The sequence below is a fragment of the Lagenorhynchus albirostris genome, chromosome 21 (assembly GCF_949774975.1).
Source record: "Lagenorhynchus albirostris chromosome 21, mLagAlb1.1, whole genome shotgun sequence".
NCBI classification, from domain to species: Eukaryota; Metazoa; Chordata; class Mammalia; order Artiodactyla; family Delphinidae; genus Lagenorhynchus; species Lagenorhynchus albirostris.
Genome location: NC_083115.1, coordinates 4251916 through 4278272, shown reverse-complemented (window position 1 = coordinate 4278272; position 26357 = coordinate 4251916). Strand labels below are relative to the sequence as shown.

At 41.3% G+C, this 26357-nt stretch overlaps 1 protein-coding gene across 1 annotated transcript in view; it reads left to right on the top strand.

Annotated features, from left to right (window-relative positions):
• Nucleotides 1–4289: 4289 nt before the first annotated feature.
• The window catches only part of IDO2 (indoleamine 2,3-dioxygenase 2), a 43232-nt gene continuing 21164 nt past the window's right edge, over nt 4290–26357 (top strand). The window contains exons 1-5 of the mRNA XM_060136320.1: nt 4290–4400; nt 15278–15373; nt 22421–22540; nt 24701–24819; nt 25852–25866. Of these exons, the coding sequence (XP_059992303.1) occupies nt 4302–4400; nt 15278–15373; nt 22421–22540; nt 24701–24819; nt 25852–25866 (449 nt within the window). The 5' untranslated portion in view covers nt 4290–4301. The remainder of the gene's footprint in view (nt 4401–15277; nt 15374–22420; nt 22541–24700; nt 24820–25851; nt 25867–26357) is intronic.

Below are 26357 nucleotides of genomic sequence, written 5' to 3'. Positions count from 1 at the left end.
ACACTTGGCTTCATACTCTACTGTCACTGTCTTGAAATTCTGAATAAGTTTGAACAAGGGTCCTTACATTTTTATTCTTCTCTGCGCCCCACAAATTATATTGCCAGTTCCGAAAGATACCATTCACCAAGACACGGCATCGATGGGGGAGATGAGCTTGGTTCTTATTATCAGAGAATAAGTAATAAGTAAGCCTTGGATTTGTTGCTTGGCAGTGGGCTCTCTGTTCAAGAGCTTGAACTAGTTGCTGGAGGTTTTGTAAGCATTTGCCCTGGTCTTAATGGAAGGTGTCTAGTCTATGACTGATGTGTTAAGGTATTTCTTATGAAGCGTCTACAGAGCAGTTGAGTAAAGATGTCTAGTAGATGGTAGGAGAGACCCAACTACAAACAAAATGTTGGGAGTCCTTAGCCTAGAGATGATGGCTAAAGTCTTTGAACAGAGGCAATCACCCAGCGAGAGGGAAGTCAGGACCTGAACTAGGGAGGGCACCAATGGTAAACTGTAACCAGAACAATGAGAGAGAAAAACCAGAGAAGGGAAGCCATGCCTCTAGTGGTTAAAAGTGATGACTTTCAAGTCAAATGGCTCCAGCCCTGACTCTACCACTTACAAAAAGTATGACCTTGGGCTCTTACTTAACTTTCCCAAGCTGCGGTTTCCTCAGTTGAATGATGGGGATAATAATAGCACCTAACTCACAGGGCTGTTGTGAACATTAAGTAAGGTGCTCCATGGGAGATGCTTACCATAGGACTTGGCACAGAGGAAAAAAAATCAGTGAGTGTTAAGTATCAGTTCTATCTTATTAGTTTTAAGTATAGTGCAACCAGAAGGAATACGTGTCATAGGAAAGGTCAAAAAGAGAAGAGAGTTTAAAAAAAAAAAGCAAAATGCCAGATGCTTGAACAATTAGAAAGGACTAGAAATTCCCATTGAATTTATGAACAAAGGTGTAATTAATGAGCTGTACCAGATTAACCTCAGTGTACCAGTGCTGTCTGGGCTGATTGCTTTTGACAATTCAGATTTGGGACTTTATCAATTTGAAACTAAAACTGAGTATATCTGAAATCACACACAGAAAATTTTCCATTGTGAATGTTTTTCTTTCTTTTTTGAACATTTCTTGGTACATTTCCAAAAGGCCTTAATGCCCTGTTTAAGAGATGGGGAACCTTCGTTGTGTACTGAAACTACAATAATTCATGGGAAAGCTGATTATAGAACCCAGGACTCTGAAATGACCAACCTTACTATTAGGAGAGGGAGTTCTTGGGCACAATTATGTTTAACCAACTTCCTCTTGGTAAATAAGAAAGATGCCAAGCAAAGCTTCATGAGGCCACTGTGTTCCCTACTTCAGAATATGTCTCTGGGACTAGGGTTACAATGGTGTAACAGAGAACAGCACAAACTTCTGCCTGGCATCAAGACACCAAATCTAAAAATGAGATGTTGAGAGACATCATTCATTTAACCAACATTTATTGAACTTCAGACACTGAACTTGCTGATAAAGGAAAATACAAAGTTGTGTTAAATATGGGTTCGTCAAGGAACTTACAATCTAATAGAAAAGATTAGAGGGGCTTCCCTGGTGGCGCAGTGGTTAAGAATCTGCCTGCCAATGCAGGGGACATGAGTTTGAGCCCTGGTCCAGGGAGATCCCACATCCTACGGAGCAACTAAGCCCATGCACCACAACTACCGAGCCCGCGTGCCACAACTACTGAAGCCTGTGCTCCTAGAGCCCGTGTTCCGCAGCAAGAGAAGCCACCGCAATGAGAAGCCCGCACACCGCAACGAAGAGCAGGCCCCGCTCCGCCACAACTAGAGAAAAGCCCGCGCGCAACAAAGACCCAACACAGTCAAAAATCAATCAATAAATTTATATAAAAAAAGAAAAGATTAGATAAATACAATGTTTGAGTGTTAGTAACAGTCAACTAGGTAGAACTTGAAACACGATGTAAAACAGGTTCAGGTGATAGAAGAATTTTGCACAGCTAGAGGGTGTTTAGAGGTCAGGAGATGGACATCCTTGAATGTCAGGGCAAGGAAATTTGAACTTTATTTAATTTACAGGGAGGAGTTCTTAATGATTTTGTGGCAGAATCTGAGATGTTCACTGACCCACAAGTTCCATGGACCTAGACCTTGGAAGTAAGAAAGTCAAGGCTGAATATGCAGGCTTGGATACCTGAGCATAGAACTGATGGTTAAGATCAGGTGGAAATACATAAGAATACTGAGGTGGGGAAATGGTTATAATAATGCTGCAAATATCTATACATTTAGGTCTGAAGTAGGGAAAGGAGTCAGCTACTGAAACAGAAAAGATATATTCAGAATGATAGGGAAGGATATCAGAAAAAATAAGATATTAAAAATGTACTTCCAGAATGAGGGGAAAAGAACATGAGAAAAACAGTATTTACTGTTACCCATTTGATAAGTGCTTTACTTAATGTTCCTCATTTATTCACTGGGATAAACATTACTATTTCCTGTAGATGTGGAAACAGAAGCTTAGAATTTTAAGCCACTTGTTTAAAAAGCCACATAGCTAATAGGAGACGGAGTAGAAATTCACACTCGGGTAGGCCAAGCTGAGTGGGCTGAGTGGAAAGTTCTGGGCTGAGAAGTCCAAATTCTAGTCCAATTCTGATGGTAATACCCAGGGTGACATTTGGTAAGTCATTTCACTCCAATAAGCCTCAGGTTTTTCATATTTGCTGAGAGCATTGGACTAGGTCGCTTATTCCGTCATGCTCTTTTTAGTTTTGGTATTCTGATGCCACACTCTTATAATGTTACAGTAAATCCTTAAGAGGCTGCATAGGGAATGGATGAAAAATAACAGGACTAGCATAAACAAAGATACCTGTGCCTTCTTTTCACCTGAGATTGAAGGAAAAAACAAGAAGATGATTCAACAAATTAAGTTTGACAAACTGCCTTTAGGAGGCATAAGAAACGAATCTTCAAAACTGGTTGGGTACTGGGCTAAGAGGAAGTGGTTAATTGAGGATGGCTCTTAGGATCTAATGAACCATAAATCAATTAGGTTACTTTTGACATCCTACCTTCAAGTTGAACGCTCCATGGGAACAATTACAGGAGTTATCAGAGCACTTCCTGCTTTAGCTTTTATACTTATCTTAGAGAAAGGGAGGGAGGAGAAGATGTGTATAGACAAATCAGCTTCCAAATAAATTTGATGACAACCTGACGACCTAAGTTCAGGGTCCAACTGGGCAAAAGGTAGAGGCTTTGGAATTTTCACGGTGCGGATTTATGGCCTGGAACTCATCGATGAGCTCCATACTGATGTGAATTCAAACCACGATGGCGCCTTTGACAGACAGCCTGGCAGCCTGATCGAGTGAACAAAGGAATGGCTTGGAGATCAAGCTACCTCAGCTCTAGTACGTAATTAGTGGAGTGACAGTGGACAGGATTATTCACATGCGTATGCCTCAGTGTACTAATCTGTACCTGGTTCATAGGTAAAGTCTTCCATCTCAGTGGTCGGTTCTCAAAAGATGTTTAATAAAAGTAGAAGGTTAAATCAAATGATCTGTTAGGCTTTTCTCAAATTCATTAGTATCTGCTATACCTCATTTGTTAAACTTCACAAAAGTATATATTCTCCTTTAATGTCATGGAAGGTTTCAAAAACAATAATATTTCTTAAGGTAAATCAAAGCAATAATAATCTTTACAATACACTGTTCAAATACGTGCAGAACACTTCTGAGGGTCTGATGTGCGTTCAGAGTCCTCATTCCCACTCTACCCATGGCCCATCCACCGAAATATCTGAATGTAACTAACTTCTAGTTTAAATAGTTTACACCTTTGAAATAAAGACGCAGTTGTCAAAGTTTATCATGGACCAGGTTCCCGTCGGGGTGTTTGGGATCATCGACAGCCAAACCGCTTATTCATTTCCCATTTCCTAAAATAGAACAGATTTGTCTCTGGGTTTAAAATCAATCTTCTTATATTCACATATATGAAAAGAAAGGAGTTTCCCCCCCTCCCGAGGTGATTTTCTTTGCCTGTTTGTTTTAATCAGCAGTCTTTAAAAATTTACTCAGCCTTATGTCAGAGGAAGTCTATGGCAGTGTGGAATTCAACCTGAGAGCAAGGTTCTCCCCTGTTCCCGAGACAACTGTACAGCTTACTGCGAGGAAGAGATGCTGTTTTGAAGCTCCCTTACCCCGGGTCTTTGATGTATTTGGAGCAGTTGTCTCTTTGGCAGCAGCCTCTGCGCAGATACTTCAAACAAAATTATGGAGCCTCAAAGTCAGAATTTGAAGACAGCACCATCTTTGACTTTAGGAAGATTTCATATTTCTGAAGATTATGGCTTTCTTCTTCCAAATCCTCTGGTAAGGATAGGGTCTTAAAGCAGGTCAGTATAGATTTCTTGAGATGCTGACTTGGGTGTTTGTTTGTTTAATTGATGTTGTCATTAAGAAAGATGCAATATAAATGCCAAACCATTGATTTGGGACAGATAATTCAAATAAGGCACAGTGTGATTACCAACAAAGGAGAAGAGACCGCTACAGCAGGGGATAGAGCAAATGGAATGTTTTAATGTCAGGGTTTTTTTTAATGGATTGTCAATTATTCCAGCAAATTCATGAGCCAATGTGCAGTTATCAAAAAAAAAAAAAAAAAGAAAAAAACGAGAGAGAGAGAAAGAGAGAGAATTTAGATAAAGATCAATTATATGAGTAAATCAGTTTATCTTGACTTGCTAGTGGGAGAGAAAAGAGATCACAAGGGACCCTGGCTGTGTTCGAGGTTCGTAGGAGGGATTAGATATTCACAGAAAGTGCTGAGAAGAGGAAAGAACATTTGAGGACAAACAGTACCTATTTCTTTCTTTTTTAAAATATTTATTTATTTATTTTTGGCTGTGTTGGGTCTTCGTTGCGGTGCGCAGGCTTCTCATTGCGGTGGCTTCTCTTGTTGCGGAGCACAGGCTCTAGGTGCGTGGGCTTCAGTAGTTGTGGCGCACAGGCTCAGTAGTTGTGGTGCATGGGCTTTGTTGCTCCATGACATGTGGGATCTTCCTGGACCAGGGCTCGAACCCGTGTCCCCCGTGTTGGCAGGCGGATTCTTAACCATTGCGCCACCAGGGAAGCCCCAGTACCTCTTTCTTAATTGCTCTTAAGGCTCAACCTGTAATGCAATTCCTTTTCAACACTTTAATGGTCAGGTCTAAAATGTCAAAACTGCAAGAGTCCTTAGAAACCATAGCTGAAGGCCAGGGGTTCTTGCCCAAAGTTATATTACTGGAAAAAGCAGAAGTAGTACTCAGGACCCTTGACATCTTTTTTCTACTACATTCTAAATAAGGGCCAAGCCTACTCAGCTAAGAATCTAGGGATCCAAAGTTACAATCACTGCCAAATTTATTAGATCCAGTTTTTCCTTCTAGGGGTCTAATAGGGGGTTTAACTGTGATCAATGATCTGGCATTTAAGGAGCTTTTATGGAATACCTTCTTCTGAGTGTGAATAGAAGAATTAAAATGAAGATAGGATCTATCTGCTGATCCCCAAAGCCCTCTGTAGAGCTGTTAGCTGTGAGACCAAGTCACAGATCTGCAAGTAACTTGAGCATTAAAAGTAATGACTCTAGGGTGTTATGCAGAGGAGGGTTGTGGCCCAGAACACTGGACTGTGTTCTCTGACCCTGCCATTAGGGTGATCAAGAACGTCCATTTGCTACAGGCCGAAGGGGATTCCAAGATGCAGGACTTTCCATGGTAAACCAGGAAAGTCCTGGGCAAAACAGAATTATTTAGTCACCCTAAGTTTCACTTACTAACTCTCGTGACCTAGAATGAACCACCAGCATTGCCTGACCCTCAGTTTTCACATGTACTTGGAGAGATGTAGTGCCCCCCCCCCGCCACTGGATTGCTATATGAAAGCACTTCCATAAATCCAGTGGAAGGATAGAAGCTAGTTTGCACAACCCTCAGTCCAGTGCTTATTCAAAATTCCATTCTGTGTGTATAACTTGATTCAGGAATATTTCTATCATCCCTAGTTCACAAGGAAGAGTCTGTCAACAGGCCAACGCTCTCTTACTGGGATTAAGTATATACACTGAGCTGAGAAAAATAATATTTAAAAGTATGTAAACATTGGGTAGGGCCACCACGATTGTGTTCCTCTCTTTGCTGTTTCCTTTCTTATAAATAAGAAAACCAGACGGGAAACAAGAGGAACATCAAGTGTTTGTGACTTTCTGAGGAAACACAGGACTCTATCTGCCCTGCAGTTTGGTTGATGGATACTCCTAAGAAGAAATTTCCATTCTGGAGCTCAGAATTTCCTGGCAAACTGGGCCTACGCTCGCAGTCATGTGTCAAGGGTTCTAAAGAATGCGATTCTTTGTTTCAGTTTTAATTTTCTCTCACTTGTGGAAGAATTTTAAACATCTCCCTTTCTGGGAAGAGGAAAGGGAAGAGAGTTTACACCAGAATCTGCCTCAGTTTATTCAACTGATCAGGAGGGAATCTATCACCCGTCATCGGAGAACAGTGGTGTCGCAATAGATCACAAATTGTGAAATAGGAGCTGCTGACTTTGCTAAGGGCATGAGTAGGATTTGTTTGCCTTTAGGTAAGTGATGGGCTGGCTATCCCTTCATGTCAATGAGCCCAAACATACTCTTTCAGCAAGCTTGGCTGTTTACCATAAATACTTAAAGCATGTGAGTGTCATCATGTACCACAGGTAGTAAATATTTTGTTATATTTCAATGATTTTATGGATATTGGACCAATCTGTATGCTATTTCTAATAGCATTTTTATGACTAAAACGAACAAATATCGGAAACGGTTCTGATTTTTAATAATAACAAAAAAGAAAAGAAAACACAGTCAAACTAATGAATAAGCAATCATTCTGGCTTTGGGGGAAGGGTCTGACTTGGTTTCAAGTACTCCATCCCACTGTTTCTATAAACTCTCAAACACCTCCAGGGTCTAATGTTTCAGTGAGGAAAATGTATACCTTTCAGACCTATGTCCATAAGGAAGCCACAGAAATCCATTGCCAGATCGTGTGTCTGTTGTGTACGTGTGTTTGGGTTGGTGCGTGGGTGAGGAGTAATTTTTCTTCAGACATAAAGAATGTGAGGAAATTTGCTTGGCAGGAAGGGAGGAACCAAGAGAGTTTATAGCACGAGATTAGATTGGAGTGAGACCAAGGGAACTCAAACGTTAGGCTCAGGAATTTGGATTTCATGTGTCTGGTAAGCAACAATGCCCTGGTGTGTGAATATATTCCTAGCAGAAGGTTAAGTGCAGGGTGGGTTCCAGCAATGGTTCCTGAACTGCATATCAAAATTGGCTGGGAAGCTTAAAAATTACTGATGCCAGAACCCCAGCCAGGAGTTAATTCAGAACCTCTAGCTTAACTAGCTTGGTACTTGAAAATGACAGAATACGTAAAGGACAGTGAAGGTCCAGGTGAGGGCTGAGGGGCTACACGTAGGAGGTTGTTTGTGGAAAGAAAGGTGTCGTAACTATGAGAAACAGTGAGAAGAGCTTGGAAGTAGTTTAACTACAAAAACAAAGGAAAGGGAAAAACAAAAACAAATTGTAAGGGTGCCATGGAGCAGAAGAAAAGGAATCGGGATGCCGGGAACCTTGTTCTGTATAGCGGCCAAGCAACGATTGAGGAAAAATAAAGTCATATATAATCTCCTGTAGTAATTCAAAGCACTTGAGAGAAGCAGTGGTTTTAATGCAGATTTTCAAAGTATTAGCAAAATTTATTGATAGCATTCTCCTATATTTCATTAAGAATGGAGTTTTTCTTATTTCCTATGGTAACCTTCTTATAATAAGAGTAGTAATTATTATTTAATAGGTGCTCACTTTGTACTAGGCCTTGTGTTAACTGCACATTTCCCATTTGAGTCTCACAGTGATCTTCATTATTCTCAAATGACTCATGTGATAATTAAGGAGTTCAGCTCTGTCTCTGAAAACTGTCTTTTAGCTGCCCACCTTTCTCTTTTCCACCCTAGTCCCATCCATCACTATTTCTCCCTGGACTATTGCCTTGTAACCCGTCTTCTTATTTCCCCTCTTGCCATAGTACAGTCTCCGCATGGCAGTCAGAGCGACCCTTTAAAACAAAAATCAAATCACATCACTCCGCTCTTTGGAACAAAATCCTATGTTTTAGTGTCGCCTCCAAGGCCCTCTCATGCTGCTTACCCACCCCTTCAAAGTCATCTAATATCTTTCTCCTCTTTAGTTGGCAGCAATGACACACCAGCCTCTTTCCATTGAAACTTGTCTTTTATTTCACTTAAAACCCTCTCCTTCACATTCTACTCTGTCCCATAGTTTACATTCTAATTTTTATGATCATAATATTGTCACCCAACTTCCTTTGTTGACGTTCGCCCGCTTTAACTTCACTTAAACTTTCATTTTTTAAACTTTCTGTGCTATTTTCTTAACCAGAAGCTGGTTTCATTAACTTAATCAGTGCTAATACAGTTTATTGTTTCTATAAAATACATTATTTTTTTAAAAGTCTGTTCTTTTCTAGATTATAAATGCGTTGAGAAGAATTATCCAAAACAGAGCAAAAGGAGGGCTGAGTTTTATTTAGTACCATCCAGAGCCCTGTCTAACTAAGCAGTCTCACCTTAAGGTTACTTAACTACCTAAGGGATGCTCCTTTCTTGACATGCTGCTTCCTATTGATTAGGACCGAATCTCCGAAGTTGCACATTAGCTTGCAGATTTTTGTTCAAAAGAGCTGCCAGTGATTTCCGCTGAGTAGAAAATAAAACCCTAAAGCTTATGATTGTTCTGCCATAGAGGACATTAACCAATTACTGTGTCTTTACCTTAGCAATTTAATTTTAACATTCTTTTTATCAAAACTCTAAACACTTCAGTTTATCAAGTGCTTTTGAATCAACTGGACCATCCTGCTGAGTTCCTCATTAATAAACTAAATATATTTTGGACACACGTTCCATATTTGCATGAGTCATTTTTTTAACTTTTTGAAAATTGTACTTTGACAGATATAAAAGTGCAGAAAAAGAATACCATAAAATAGGAAACTGAAAAAATAGAAAAGAAGGTCATAGATTTTATTATTTGTGTCCATCCCACTTCTGGGTCTTCTGATTATTGGAATGAGGGGAAGAAAAACATGTAAAGTTTCTTTCGATTTCTTGTCCCTTTGTACTAACCACCTCCGCAGTCACCGTTCTCCATGTGTTTACTCTCAGGAGGTACTGGAAAGTACACTGAACTCTGAGTCAGAAGAGGTTTGACCTGACCACTGACCAGATGTGTAAACTCGGGAAAGTTATAAAACTTCTCTGGCTTGAACTTCCTCTATTTTGAAATGGAAATAATGAGATAATCTATCCTAACTCACAACACAAGTGTAGATAGATGAAAGATGTAAGCACCAACAATTAAACTAGAAATTCTCTAAAAGAAACGATATTGGGATGGGAAGAAATTTCTAAGCATCATCGAAAACCCAATGGCATAAATGAAAATGTTGGTTCATTTGACTACCCTGGTATGAATGGCATTGCACACCCGCACACAAAATGCAATGACCAAAGCATGACAAGATATTCAAACTCATTAATAATCACAGAAATGTAAATTTAAACAATAAAATGATAGCATACAAAATTTCTGGAAAACCACTCAAACTTCCAAGGGTCATCATCGCTAGATGAGAATAAGAATAATTTTACTTTCCACTTTATAAATTTTGTGCTTTTTGACTGTCTTGCCATAAATATTGATGGCATTATTTTAATCATTTCTGTGAAAGGTGTATTTTTGGGTGGTTATTTTATTGTTATTAAATATTGAAATAATTATAGAATTTTAGTGCAGATAATACATATTATATCTTTAAAAATAACAAAAAAGTTTGGTGATGCTCTGTTGTTAGAATCATAAATAAACCGGCACTCCCATTATATATTACATACTATAAATGTGATTATAAATTCATGTAACTTTTCTGTAAGAAAACCAAGAAGTAGCTCTCAACCTTTCTATGTGCAAAATCTTTAATCCAGTAAATCCACATTTATAAATTTGTCCTAATAATGAGAAAACATCTAAAAACACATGTATAAGGATGACTCTTTCAAACTTGTTAATGATAGTGAAAAATTGTAAGCAATTACCAATATTCGTTAATAGAATATTGAAATTGTATATAGGTTTTGAAATAGATGTGATAGATAAGTATTAACTAATACCAAAAGGGGTGCTATTTAGTGAAAAACTCATCAGCTGATCCTGTCCCCCCATACTGTAACTTAAAACAAGATCTGGCAATCAAAAAGTAAGTAACATAATTCAATATTTTATTCAGTCTCTAGAGGAAAATCCCATTGAAAGGGTGAGTACATTTTATTTTTTAACATCTTTATTGGAGTATAATTGCTTTACAATATTGTGTTAGTTTCTGCTGTATAACAAAGTGAATCAGCTATACATATACATATATCCCCATATCCCCTCCTTCTTGTGTCTCCCTCCCACCCTTCCTATCCCACCCCTCTAGGTGGTCACAAAACACTGAGCTGATCTCCCTGTGCTATGCAGCTGCTTCCCACTAGCTATCTATTTTACACTTGGTAGTGTATATATGTCCATGCCACTCTCTCACTTTGTTCCAGCTTACCCTTCCCCCTCCCCGTGTCCTCAAGTCCATTCTCTACCTCTGCATCTTTATTCCTGTCCTGCCCCTAGGTTCATCAGAACCATTTTTTTTTAGATTCCATATATGTGTGTTAGCATATGGTATTTGTTTTTCTCTTTCTGACTTACTTCACTCAGTATGACAGACTCTAGGTCCATCCACCTCACTACAAATAACTCAATTTCATTTCTTTTTATGGCTGCGTAATATTCCATTGTATATATGTGCCACATCTTCTTTACCCATTCATCTGTCGATGGACACTTAGGGTGAATACATTTTTAATGGATTATGAACTAGCTTTAAAATCCTTTCTCCCTTTCCTTTGAGGTCCCCACATCAGTGGTTTTCAAACTTTGGGGTACACCAAACTTTCAAACTTTGCAGCTTCACCTACAGGGCTTGCTAAAGCACAGGCAGCTGGTTTCCGGTTCAGTACGTCTGGGGTAGAGCCCGAGAATTTGCATGTCTAAGAAGTTTCCACATCATGCTGATGGTGCTGGATGGGATCCACACTCGGAGAACCCAGAGGTTCTCAAAGCTCATGGTTTTCTTACATTTGTGGAGTGATACCAGAGTCCAAAGACTAGAACTCTTTAAAGAAGGGAGAGGATGAAGAAAAGAAGGAAGGAAAAGAAGCCTCTAGGAATCTAAGGGGAAAGAAAAAGAGATATTCAAGAATAGAGTGCTGCTTAGATTGAGGGAAAATGTAGTGTTTAAGGATTCCCATGCAAGCCAGGAAGCAGAAATCCAGGATGCTTTAATTTTTTTTTTTTTTTTTTTTTTTGGCTATTCATCATGGCTTGCAGGACCGTAGTTCCCCAAACAGGGATGGAACCTGGGCCACCACAGTGAAAGTGCCAAGTCATAACCACTAGATTGCCAGGGAATTCTCCAGGATGCTCTAATTTAATTCTCAGAATACGATCCCCTCTCTAGGCATCAAAGAAGGAAGGACAGATTTAGTTACAGCTTTTCTTCAAATCCACTTTAAAAGGGGTTCTGAATACTATGAGTCTGCTTCTGTGATTTTCTTTTATAAATATTATATTCCTTTGTCTCTGTAGATGCATTCAGTTTTTGTTCATCAAACATATGCATCATATAGACGAGAAGAAAAACAAGCTGCCAGTTCAGAGTCAGTTTACCATAAATCTCTCTGCCTTTATGTGTGCGAGCATTCTCAGCTGGGCCACCGCTCTGTAAATCCCCAAACTCGGGTCAATTAGCGGCTTTCTTCAATTCTGCACTACCGCTGAGCACTGCTAGGGAAAATTATACCATTATGCTTATAAATGTTCTCTCTGGGAGAAGAGTAGGGGAGCATAGTGGACTCTACCTCTCAGAAGCTGAGGTACTGGATTTGGAATACATGAGGAGAACAGTGTGATTTCCTCTTTGTGAATATCTGTATTGTTGGTGCCTGGGGCAAGTCACCCACGAATATGCCTCAATGCATATTGATTATTTTGGGTGAAAGTTACTTAAGAAACAGTCAATTTAAGAGGAAATTTGACCCTCTTCTCTGTCTCCCTAAAAGCAGGAAATAAATCTTTCCTATGAAAGGTACCCTCCACGCATCTGGAGATAGGACACCCTTACCACCAGAGGTAGGGAATTCAAGGTGAGAGGCCTGAATAAATAAAACCCTGTTACTTCTTTAATTGACGACCCCAAGACCAAACTCTGTTTAGATAAGCACCTGAAGCCTAAGTTTCTTTGTCTTGTCTTGTCCATTCCTTACAGATTTATTGTCTCTTTGTCTACAAAGTATAAAAGCCTCCTTTGGCCACTTCTTAGGTCCCATTTCTATGAGACCTCTGTACGCACAAACTAAAATTTCTTTCTTTTTCTCCTGTTAATCTGTTTTGTGTCAATTTTATTGACTCCTGACACAAGAACTCAAGAGGAGTAGAGGGTAAAATCGCCCCCTCCTGCACAATATCTATATTAAAAATGTTAAATTATGATGTTTGGTGTAATTTGATTTGTTGGGAAAGGTAGTAAAGGGTGCCCAATTTGTCCTAAATTGATTCAGGGGCAAAGATAGGAAGCAGAGGATTAAATAAAGTCTATAATTTTCAAAGATTGTGTATTGGATGTTAGATTCACCTAGTTTTATTTTAGAGTCTGAGAGACAGAGGATCTCCAGCAAGTGACTTATTGGTAACTTACAGATCTACAGCACTCCAAACTTATAGTTTTCAAACTTCCCTGGGTTTTGAAAGTCATTATAGTGTATTACAATACACATATTCTATATTGCAATATATTATGTTGTTTGCATTTTTATGTTTAATTTCCTCTTCCCTTCCCTCCGATAATTAATTGAACACCCACCCCTCTCCCCAAGTCATGTAACCTGAATCTTCACCATTTGCGGAGAAATTGAGTTCATAAGAAATGAGTCCCTCAAACTCCAGACTTTCTCCTTCCAGCTCTTCGCAGCCAGGCGCTGCATTTGGGCTCTTCCTCTCCTCCTCTTCTTCCTCACGACCCTTTACTTTTAATTATTCCCTCTCTCCTTTCTCTTCAATCTCTGCCTCTCACACTAGCAGGCTGTAAACCGCTCAAGTTTCCCATTCGAAAGTGGGAACAGCTCTCAAACACAAACTGTCGCCTTGTGATGGCTTATGGCTCTCCCAAAAAAGTAATTCACATTTCCAATCTCTGTTTTCTTCCCTCCTCAGCACACTAAAATTTGAACCCTGTTTCCATGACCCTGACCTGAATTTCTATGCCATATACGTGGAAAGACTGGCGTATATATTGATATATTAGTGACTCTTTAGTTTTGTCTTCCAAAGGGGTAACCTTACTTAAATGATGCATTTGGCCATCTGATGAATCCCTGCTTCCGAGAGATCCTCTAATGTCTTGACTTCTATGGGGTGATTCTCTTCTGGCTCATTTAGCCTCTATACATATCTTTTTGTGCTGGATTCAGTTCCTCTGCCTGCCTTGTAAGTATCCCCCCAGTGCGCTGATCTAAGCCTTCTCCTTCCACTTGGCAACTTCTCCCGAATGGTCTTGTACCCACTTGTGGTTTTTACCACAATGCAGAATTTGCACTACTATGACGCCTCCCGATTGTATATTTCTAATATTAATTCTCCCCTGAGCTTCCAACTGTATATCCAAATGCCGAGTACATAGCCATATCTTGACATCCCACAGATATTTTAAGTTGGACATATGTAAAAACAAATTCACTATTGCATGTCCTCTCCTTGACTTCCACCTGCATTTCTGTTTCAATCTGTCTTCTCAACAATTCATTCAGTCATCTGATTCAGAAACATGGAAATCATCCTCACTTAACTCCTTCTTAACCCAGAGACACAACATTTCAGTCTTGCAGACTGTACTCTGTAAAAGGAGGCCCAGACCCTGGGGACAGGTCACGAGTTGGCAAACTTTTCCTGTAAAGGGTGAAATAGTAAATATTTTAAGCTTTGCAGACCATATGATCTCTGTTGCCATTATGCAACTCTGCCATTGTAAAGTGACAGCCACTGTAGACGATGTGGAAACAAATGAACTTGGCTGTGTCCTAATAAAAGCTTATTTACGAGTGTAGTTTGCTGCAGTTTGCCATTTCTTGGGATAGAGTCAGGGCTGCTGAAATCCAACCTGTGTTCTTCTTGGCTAAACCAACGACCCAGAGTGGGCAAATAAACTGTGCTATTGGGCTAGGGATCACCTCGCCTTTAGCCCCATCCCTGCCTCTAAATTTAATTATTTCAATTTTATTTTCCAAATATTTTTGAATACATACCTTCTCCTTTCCAAATTCACTGCCATTGCCTAAGCTTAATTTTCAGACAATATTTCAAAGGTTTCCTAATCTGACTTTATACCTTAAAATCCCAAAGCAAAGTTATCTTCCTAAAATTCAGATTGAATCATGTCACCAACATACATAAAAAATAAAGTTCTTATGTAGTCAATAAAAAGCATATTTGATCTGATTTTCTGGTCAGATCTTCCATCATCCTTTCTCTTGAACTTTATATTCTAGTGACACTGAATCATCTGTAATCCCAAGAAGCACAGTTATCTCTATTTACCCACTATCTCCTCTGTTTCACTGGCTTCCCATCTTAAAAGTTCCAACTAGAAAAGTCACTTTCAGACCCTACTACTGGCCCCAACTATCATATTTCTATGAACATTTCCCGTTATTCCCTAGCACAGTTTATGGAATTAACTACTTCCTCTTCAGCTGGTTGTTAAACTTACACATATCCTTAATTGAACATATTATACTGCATTGGGTATGTCTGATTACATTTTATTTATCCTTACTAGACCATATGCTCCCTCACCACAAGGACTGTATATTAGTCACCTGTGTATCTGCAGTGCCTAGCATAGGGTACAGCAGATAGTGAATTCTCAATGTTTGTTGAATGGAATTGACCTGAATTCTGCCTTAAGACTGAAATCTGAAAACAGCTACTACACAAAGCTGCTTCCCAGAGAGCTCTAAAATACTGAGACATTTTTATTTTTTCAATGCAGAAAGAACTCCCTGATCACTATAGACCTTGGATGGAAATTGCCAACCGACTGCCTCACTTGATTGGGAGTCACCAGCTTCGAGCTCAAGTGAACGAGGTAAAACGTTTTGTATTGTTTTTTGGCGGTACGCGGGCCTCTCACTGTTGTGGTCTCTCCCGTCGCGGAGCACAGGCTCCGGACGCGCAGGCTCGCTCAGCGGTCATGGCTCACGGGCCCAGCTGCTCCGCGGTATATGGGATCTTCCCGGACCGGGGCACGAACCCGCATCCCTGGCATCAGCAGGCGGACTCTCAACCACTGCGCCACCAGGGAAGCCCCAAACGTTTTTTGTATTCTTCTCCTTAACCCCTTCTCACTACCCTATTTTCATCCTCACACCATTTTCCTTTTTCAGCATTGTGGAAGTGGGTCAGCTGACCAATCACTGCTGTTGAGTTTATCCACAAAACTAAAACTATCTCACCCTTCATGATGAGCAGAATGACACTTGCTTCTGGTATGACAAGTGTGTTTCCCTAAAATTTCCAGAGCCTGCACAGAACAGTTCCTGGGCACTCAACAAGCATGTGTTTAAAGAAGAAAGACAGTCTGGTTGAGAAGTGTCAGGAAACTGATGAATAAGACCTAGCTGGGGAAGGACAGGTGTGAAAATTCTCAGTGCCCTCACGCCAAGCCACATGGTCAGGGCTCCCCTCCCCATGAGTGAAGCCACATTGATTTACTGTCGGCGTTTCACAGAATAGTTGAGTCAAGAGACTTTCCCAGTTATAAAGTCAGGGTTGGCAGATTCTTCAGAAATCATTGATAAGTCTGTAAATGCCACATATGAGACAAGATGAGCAGTGTTTCCCCAAATTATGTAAGGAACGGTGAAACTCCTTGGTCCTGGGAGAACTGACATGACCCCACAGGAATAAGAAGAAGGTGTTATAGGAAGAACACAGATTTGACTCAGGAGGACCTGAGTTGGACTCTTGGTTTTATCACTCAGTCGCTATAAACTTTGACTTAACGAGTTACTTATTCTGTTTCCATATTTATAAAATGGGAGAAATTCGGGGCCCCTAGAATTGTTGTGAAAACTAAATGACTTTTGCAATAGTGCTTTTGTATTTCCTGCCACACAACAGTATTCGATATTTATATTTACACTTCCCTCTCGTCTCTTCTCCATCTGTTTTAATCTCACCAATTGGCGTGCCACGTGATTTTAGACATATAAGAGGTTTTCCCTCCCAAATTCTCCTTCACTGACATATGCATATTTCATGTCTATAATTACAAATTCATTTAAAAATACTTATGGAATGCCTGCTAAGTGCAAGCACAAGGTTTAAAACCCTGTAAGAGATGTAAGACACTGTCTTCAGTGTCTATGAAGATGGGAAACTAAGCCTAAGAAGTTATTTTCCTGCTGCCTAAAGTCTCATTAAAATGACCAAAGAAATACAAAAAGAAGAAAAAAGGAGATATCTGAGTGAGGGAAAACAAGAGAAATGGTGGAATAAAAGCCTTAAGGACTTTCGTACCATATTAATCAAATTATATCAGATCCAGAAATGAGTCTATTGTACCCATGCCAAGCATTCAACCAAAGCACAAAGAACACCCCCGAGGCTCCCTCTCCCATCTCAGAGTAAGAGTGCACAGAGGCAAGGGGCAGTTTGCAGGAAGGTAGATTCAAGTTCAATATGTGAACTTCACAGTCCTCTGTACAAGGCTTTCCTCGGGCTTTATGTAACTCAACCTCCATAAACGAAGTGAAGAACTTGTTGAATCGGTGCTTCTCATAGGTTAAGTGTCAATGAGGAAAGGCCAGGAGTGTCCAGCTAATTTCTGGTCACTGTAAACATGGGCATGGGGGATACAGCAGTGGAATTAATCCCCCTGATACTTCTCCTGTGTTGAATAGTTTCTCTCCAGAAATTGTGTCTTGGAACCTGTGAAGATGACCTCATTTGGAAATAGGGTCTCTGCAGATGTCATCAAGTTAAATTAGGTCATGTGTGTTGTATTAGGGTGCACTCTAAGTTCGCTAGGACTGGCATGCTTAGAGCAAGAAGGGAATTTGGACACAGAGACACAGATACACAGGTTAGAACATCATGTGGAGATAGAGGCAGAGACTGGAGTGAGGCATCTACAGGCCCTTAAAGTATCCCAAGAGTTGCTGGCAACCACCTGAAACTTGGACTGAAACAGGGAACAGATTCTCCCCCGAGAACCTCCAGAAGGAACAAACCTCACAAACACCTTAATTTCAGACTTGCATCTCCCAGAATTGTGAGAGCATAAATTTCTGTTGTGTTCCTTCTTTGGGGCAGCCCCAGGAAACTAATATAACATCCGTGGCCATTCCCTATGCTTTTAATTAGTTCTAAAACAACTAACTGGATAAAACCACTCTTTAGACTTCACCACCACAGATGGAGACTGAATCCATTGGAAAACCGTCATGAGAAGCAAATACTGTGGCTTCCAGGACCACACATAGAGCTACAGACTAAGACATTTGTCCTCTTGAGGTCTTTACTTGGCACAGACAAGACAGAAAGTGAATTTGCACTTCTAATCTCACAGTACCTCCAGGCCAACCACCTTACTCTTAGAAAGCCCCCAAGGCCCCTATCCGTATGTTGGTAAAAAACAAAACAAGACAGACAAAAACTTGTTAACTGGCTTAGACTCAACCATCTTCTTCCAGGAAGGGTCCCCCTTCTCCAGCCCTCTGGGACAAAACACTACAGACAGCTGGTGGACTCACAGGAAGGTCACAAGAGGAAGCTCAGAAGTATTCTGGAAACATGATAAGGGAAGCTCTATTAGTTACTAATTCTGATAACCCTGGCCTCCGTTCCTGAACACGAATGGATAACCCCAAATGACCAAACGATATGAAGAGAATAAGCAAGTCAAGAAGGATGAGGGAGACACAGGACATTTGGTCTCCGACAGCCAAAAGATGAGATCAGTGCTTTTAAAAATTGCATTAATGTCTTCAGTATATGTACTTCATAAAAATCAATAAAGTTGCTCGGTAAAAGGAACTATTGGAAAGCAAAGAAATAAACAAAAAGCTCAATAGTGACCCGAGTAAATGAGGGAAACATTGATTATAGAAAAATAATGGTGATTTAGGGACTTCCTTGAAACGGTTTTATAAAGCAGAAAGCAAAAATTAAATGCCAGCATCAGAAAAATAAAAGTATATGAAAAAGAGAAATGGATGATCTAAATTCCACAAAACAGAAGTCCCACAAGTAGACTAGTGTGGGTGAAGAAAAAGCAAAGCTTTAAACGCATAAAAACAGAATTTTTCAGCTCTTATGAAAGATTGGAGTATTTCTATCAGAAAGACAAAGGGGGCGGGGGACCACCCATGGATATCCTGGTGAAACTTCAGAGTTTGTAGAATAAGAGGAAAGTTTTGCAAGTCTTAATCAGGAAGGAAGAAAAATGAAACTAGGTGACTTACAGAGAAACATAGGACGATGTATCTATGTTCATTAAGTACTAAAAGGCGATTTAAAACCTATTTGAACAGCGAACGTTTTTTTAAAACTCTGGCAACATCAAACACTGGTGAGGCTATAAACCAAAAGAGACTCTACTTCACCTTGCTGATGGGAACGCAGAAGAGTCTGGCAGAATCTTTTAAAGGCAAACATCGACTTACCATATGACCCAGCAATCACATTCCTAAGTATTTACCCAAATAAACTGAAGATTTATGCGCCTGGGAAAGCTTGTGGGTAAATGATCCCGTAAGCCGGGAACCACCAAGGTGTCCCTCGACAGGGGAATGGTTAAGCTGAGTACAATGGCCTGAGTGTGTGTGTGGCCCCCAAGTTCATATGATGAAATCCTAATCCCCAACATGATGTTGTTATGGGTGGGGCCTTTGGGAGGTGTATTAGTCAGGGTTCTCCCAAGAAACAGAACCAATACAGAGATGTGTAGAAAGAGATTTATTGGGAGTGGCTGACTCACATGATTATGATTATGGAGTCTGAGAAGTCCCACAATCTTCCTTCTACCTGCAAGTTGGAGGCCCAGGAAAGCCAAGAACCAGAGGAGCCAGTGGTGCAATTGCCAGTCCGAGTCTGAAAATCCAAGGACTAAGAGTGCTAATGTTGGGGGAAGATGGCTGTCCCAGCTCAACCAGAGAGCAAATGCACCCTTTTTCCACTTTTCTGCTCTATTCAGGTCCTAAACAGGGTGGATGATGCCACCCGAATTGGTGAGGGTGATGGGCTTTACTCAGTCTCCCAATCTCTTCCAGAATCTCTTCTGGAAACATCCTCAAAGACACACCCAAAAATAACGTATCTGGGCATCCCTTAGCCCAGTCAAGTTGACACATCAAATTGACCAACACAGAAGGTAATTAGGTCATGAAAGTAGAATGGGATATTCATAACTGGGATGACTGCCCTTATAAAAGTGACCCCAGGACTCTCTGGCCCTCTTCTGCTGTCACGTGAGGATGAAGCAAGAAGACAGCAGAACGGTTCTCACCAGCACCCAATCCTGCTGGTACCCTGATCTGGGACTTTCAGCTTCCAAAACTGTAAGAATCAAATTTCCATTGTTATAAGCCACCTAGTCTATGGTACTTTGTTACAGCAGTCTGAACGAAGACTCCTGTGTTCATACATTGGAACGCTATACAGTGACAAAAATGAATAAGCCATTGATTTATCCAACCATATGGATGAACCTCAAATACATTTTGCTAAATGAAACATGTCAGAACCAAAAGGCTACCTATCGTATGATTCCATTCATGTGACATTATATATATATATATATATATATATAGATATATATATAGTTGGCCAAAAAGTTCGTTCGGTTAGTGAATATGTTGTTCGATAAAGTTCTTCGTGAAAATGAAAAATGTCTTTTATTTGTACTTAAAACCAAACGAACTTTTTGGCCAACCCAATGTTAGGATGAATAAATAAGTAAATGAATGGTGGATAATATTTCACCATCAGAGATGAAAGTTATAAATTAGCAAGGGGGGAAAGATAAGATCAACCTGTGACACCAGATAAGAGTTGGAGACGTCTGACATGTTTAGCATTTTAGCATCATATATACATATGATACTAAAATGTCTATACACACACACACACATTTTGTGGATATATAGATGGGTAAACAAACATTATATGTATGTGTACATAATACGTGTATACACACACACAGAACACACGTGAACAACTAGCTTTGTCCACTGTGAGGGATCTAGAAACAGTGGCATTCCACTAGCAAAGAGCAAACGCAGTGTCCATTTATTGGAACTCTTTTCCAATAAATGGAACTGGGGCTTCTCGGAGAAAGAGCTGATTATAAACCCGGAACAGGGAAAAACAGAAGGTGACCCCAGAACATCTTGGGGCCTTATTCCTTTACCTCGAGGCTGCACTGTAGGTAGCCAGTAGCCACTCATGGCTACTGAGCAGTGGAAATGTGGCCAGGACAAGTTGGCATGTGAGACCCGCGCTGGATTTTGAAGACTTACTAGAAAAAGAGTGTAAAAATCTCGATATTTTTAATATTGATTATGTGTAAACATTTTGCATACATTGACCTAGATAAAATGTTATTAAAACTAATTCCACCTGGGGCTTTTTTGTTTTTCGCTATTTTTAAAATGTGGCTGATAGAAAATGTCAAATTACACGTATGGCTCTCATATTTCTTTCGGGCAGTGCTGACTTCAGAGGGCAAGGCTGTGGTCAGCAGAACTGAACTAGCACCCTGGCTCAGTCCCTCCCGGCTCTGTGGCTCTGGGCAAATATCTTACCCTCTCTGACCCTCAGTTTTGGCCTGTGGGTTTGGGGGAAAATGGAGTATCAACCTGCTTGGGACGCTTTTCGCACCATGCCTTGGACACTTTAGTAATTGCCTTAGAATAAGTACTGAAGAAATAACTGAATACATTATAACTGTGGTTATAATTCTCAGGCTGGTTCCTGTTAAAATGCAACATCTCAGCAATCCCTCCAATAGACACACACACACCCTAAGGCACAGAACTTTCGCGATTCTGCACAGAACTTTCGCGATTCTATCTCAGAGCCAATTTTAAGGGTGAAATAAACAGTCTGGCACAGTGAGGACAGACTCAGAAAGGCTGCCCCCTAGGGGCCAGCGGAGGAAGGATTACCATCGGGGAGGCTGCGGCTCCGGCTGCCGAGCGCTGGGCGTGGGGAACCGCGGTCCCAGCCCACTTGTCACTCATCGTTTAAGAGCCCGGGGCTTAAAGAGATACACACATCCACCGCCGCCCCTTCTGGCGCTTCGGATCCTGGAGAGGGGCACCTGGGAAGAACTAGATCAGACTGTGTCTAGAGCTGGGAAAGGGATAGGGGTCGGAGGAAAGCCGAGGGGGAAGTACAGGGAAGCTGGAGCTCAGAGGCTGTTGACGTCAACCGAGACAGGCAGGGTTGGCCGGGGGAAAACTGAGAAACTGGTAATATTTGCTTAGGCAGGGCTGTCAGTAATAACTAACTTGTGTACAGGGTGTTGCTTTCAACGACATCACCTTTACACCTCTCTATGACGCATCTTGACAGGGAGGGAGCGGGCGTGGAGAGGTCACAGGGTCACGGGGAGTGTTCGGACAAGGACTGAACAACCTCTTATTCCCGCTCAGCAACCTCCCTTAAGGGATTTGATCGGATTCCTCACTCCACTGGCCTTCGTGTACTCTTTACCTACGAATTAAACAGAGTAAACAGAGACAGTAACGCCCACAGCAGCAGGGCTGTTATTAGGGTTAAATGGTACCCGTTACGCAGAGGTGCTTCGATAAGGCAGGATTGTAAAAGTTGCCCCGGGAGACTCCCGTTTAATAAATGATGTCAGTCTTGGGACTGAGTTATTCTAGAACACTCTAACCAAGCTGTCAGTGATGGTGACCAGTGTCCGGCACAACCATGGGGACAATTTGGTGTAGGTACTTCGTGAACAATATCATCTGGGATACCTCCTCTACCGCAGTGTCCTAAGATCAGGGTAGAGAGGGGGTGTGTGGATCCCCGTCACTGAAATATAACCCCTTCAAGCCACAGAACCCCTGCACCCTTCACACCCCTGCAGCTGGTAATCTCTGGAAATTCTCTTGAACAGATGCCCCTCTTGAACTGCCAGTTCCTCACGGGTTACCGGGATCAGCGGCTAGCACACCTGGTCCTAACCTTTATTACCATGGGATATGTCTGGCAGGATGGAGAGGCACAGCCCAAAGAGGTGGGGACAAAGGGACACCTGTCCTGTCATCTGGCAGGTCTGCTGCACCTGGAGGACGCGCTCTACAAAGGTCTGCTGCACCTGGCAAACGCTCCCTGTTTGCCTGGAAAATGGGTCCTTTCTTGTTCTTTCCTTTGGGTATGAGGTGAAGGAAGGGCAAAGGGCCCATTTAAATGAAAACACCTTTTTCCCCCGGCCAGGAGGTTAATTTCCCTTAGAACTGGTAGCCCTCTCATTAGTTTTTGAATATTGTTTTTTCTGGCACTCACCCTCTTCCAGGAATTGTGAAGAGCTGCATTTGAAGGCGAGTTCTGAGGTGTCACGGAAAACTTAATGATTTCCATTTTACAGCAGTTTGTGCTCTTATACACATCCGTAATCACAGTCAATGTTCACAATCCCATAAGGTAAGTACAGCAATGCTGTGCCCATTTTACAGATGGCTGAGGACTACAGGAGCTAAATTCCTTGCCCAAGGTCAGATAGCAAGTTCGTGGAAAATCCAGGGCCACAACTCAGACCTTCTGATTTCACTAATGTAACCTTCTTTCCCCAGCGGGGAAGAGCACACATTGCCATTTATAACACTAATCTTCCTTTCTTGAATGTTGCTTGCTATCTACCAAATATTGGTCTGTGTCTCTCAATAGTTCATGTAAATCTCTTCTGAATCTTTTCATAACTGTTTACAGTTTCAATCTGAAACTTGGAACGTGAAATCTTTGTTTCCCTAACCGCAGGATAAATTCCTATTAGCTGCATTTTTTTATAAATGGACATTCTCCAGAAATGCGGGTGTTACCCTTGTTCTAGTACGTCCTGCTTCTTGAGTCAGCAGCCTGTGCTTATCTTGTTTGCTTGGTTGATTCTACCTTTTCTCTCTCAAGTAAATACAGGAGACTCCCAGTGAGAAAAAGAAAGGAAAGTAAGAAAGGAGAGAAGAGGAAAGCATAGAGCTCCTTCAGACTCTTTAAAAAGAGTCACGTGTCTGATGTTGGAAAGTCTGAGATCTAGGCACATACGACAGGACATCCCAATGGGCTTCCCTCCTTCCATTCTCCAAACCACAATCCTCAATGAGGGGAAGGGGTGGGAGCCCCCTGTCACACCCCACCCCCGCCTCGGGCCATCTCTTACCTTCTTTGTATCTCCTCCTTTCTCTTCCTCACTGTGGAGACACCTCGCTTCTGCGGCTGCCCTACTCATCCACTGCCCCCCAAGGGAAGCTGGCCTTAGGTTTGAATCTGACAACTCTTTAAAGCTCTTTATTGTTTTCTACCTGAGAAACAGTTCTGTCCCAACTCTCTCTAAAAATCTAAGGGAAAACTAAGGCAGAAGCTGGACTTCTTTGAGTAGATTAAGGGGAAGGAAAATGGAAGTGGGAGACAGGAAGCATAAGAATGTTCTTTTGGATCTGGACTAGTTTAGCCTTGTTCGTGGTTGGAGTCCCCCACTGGTACCCGCATGGGTCCGGGTAGTTTTTCTGGATTTGGGGGCATATAGGGTTCTTTAGAGTGTCCTAGGATAACTCAGGGGTTGAATGGGGACTGTCTTGAGGTGACTTACTCGAAGTTGTTATTGGGTTTGATGAAGCGTTCTATCCTTCCCATCCTTCTCCCTGAGGAGAGGATACACACACACACACACACACACACACACACACACACGTGTGTGCGCGCGCGTGTGCATACAAACACATACGCATATGTTCCTAAAACTAAGACTATACACAAAAACACACATATATCTAGATAGCTACATATCTGTCTGATCTATTTCTCTGGAGATATATATATATATAGATAGAGAGAGATTTTTTCCCACTGCTCATCAACTCAGCCCCCATTTATGCTTAAACATTTGCTCAGGCCCTTCTCTGCACAATATTCAGAGATTATTTTATACTCTATGTGTGAGTGTGTGTGTTCCAGTTTCGTAATTTTCACATATATTTCAGACCGCACTCATAAACAATATACCCACTAGGTCGTTAACAGAATAAATATGAGAATGAGGTGTGTGTCTATGGATCACTCATATAATTCCAGTTTTATCCCCGGCTCGTTGCTCTACCCCAAGATTGCCAGAATAAAAGACAGATTGCTTCCTCTGCTGCATTCTTTCTAGAATGTGCTAATTGTCTGGATTTGTATCTTCAAGGTTCTGCCGAGAACCCTTGCCCTTCCCTTGGTCGAGGTCTCCAGGACCTTGGGGCTGCCTCCTATCCTGCTTCACTCGGACGTGGTTCTGGCCAACTGGGCTACTAGGAACCCAGGAAGGTAAGAGCGGGAGAAGGCGCTTGGGATTTGCACAGATTAAAACCGGGTAAGGGAGAGTCTTGACTTTTCCTTCTCTCTGCAGGAAACATCCAGGCTTTGTCAGCTATGTTGTGATTAGGGATGTTCATGTTTATTACCCGATTTATGGTGCCAGAGAAGGGGTGAACTTGAACGCAAGTTCAATAATCACAGTTCCCAGGAGCTTCCTCTCAACCCACTCTGAAAACATTGGGGCAGGCAAGTATATAAAAGGAGCAATTTCAATTGTCAGGATGGCCACAGGCTAAATGCTCTGGGGCTGATAGGTAAATTGAGATCTATCTGCCTCTTTGTTGCTCCGAGGACCAGAGGACCGTAGGGGAGGAAAACCTTGCCCTTCTTCCCATTTAGGCTGCTTAGCTGGTCTAATAATCAAATTGACATCAGATAGGGCAACAGGAGAAAAACAAATTTAATTTTGTACGTATTAGATCCCCATAAAAAGATGAGACTCGAATATGCGACTAAAGCCGGAAGCTTGTATATCTTCTAGATGAGGCAGCAATGCATTTATGAAGAATTGACAAGACACAGGCTTTGGGGCTTGGGTTAGCTAACTAGGGAAGAAGTAACAAGGTTCGTTTATACAGGCTTCTCAGCCCTGAATTCCTGTCTCTGGTGATAAGCCCGTCTCTCTCTACTTCCTGGTACAGGGAGGGGGGCCTTCACATGGGAGATTTATTTCCTACTTTCAGCGGCACAAAGAGGTCCGAGTGTCCTTTTGGCACCGGCTGTTTCTCAAGTACCTTTAATTCAAAATGATCAATCCACTAAGTGGCATATTTGGGGTGGTCTATTCTGCTCCCCTCAGGCCCACGGTCTAGTCACAACCCGTGACATCCAAACTGTGCACGATGTGTGTGTGTCTGCGTGTGCATTTGCACACAAGTGTGCATGCCTGTGTCCACGTGACCCTAGAAGGCATATCAGGTTTGCAAACTGATTTGTTCTCTTCTTTCTCTTTCCTTTTGTCAATAACTGATATTGGACTAGACCCCTGGAAATCAGGTAAGTTCTCAGAAATCCTTCACTCACTTCAGGATCCTTGCTAACTGTAAAAGCTTACAATAAAAACAACAAGCAAAAAAAAGAGAAAGCATACCGCATTGTACGTATAGTACATAAAACATATAAAAATGCATGAAAAAATAGTAGAAGGAAATGTACCCCAAATCAACAGCCCCAAAGTTAGCAGTAGTTGTCTCTGCTTTGTAGAGATTAAGAGATTAATTTTATTGACTACATTTTCCAATTTGTACATAATAAAACAAGTAAAATGCAATGTAAGAAGAGCAAAAAAAACAAACCAAAACCCCCCAAAACACCAAAACTTCACCATTCTCCAATTCTCTGTGATTTTTTGAAGTCTAATGATCTGAGGAAGATCTCTGGTCTCACTGTAACTTCTCTGAAAGGCCAGATTGCAGGCTGTGGCTGCTACAGCTACAGCATCCCTTTGAAATAGTACATAGACTGGAGCTCGTGGGGCAAGTCTGGTC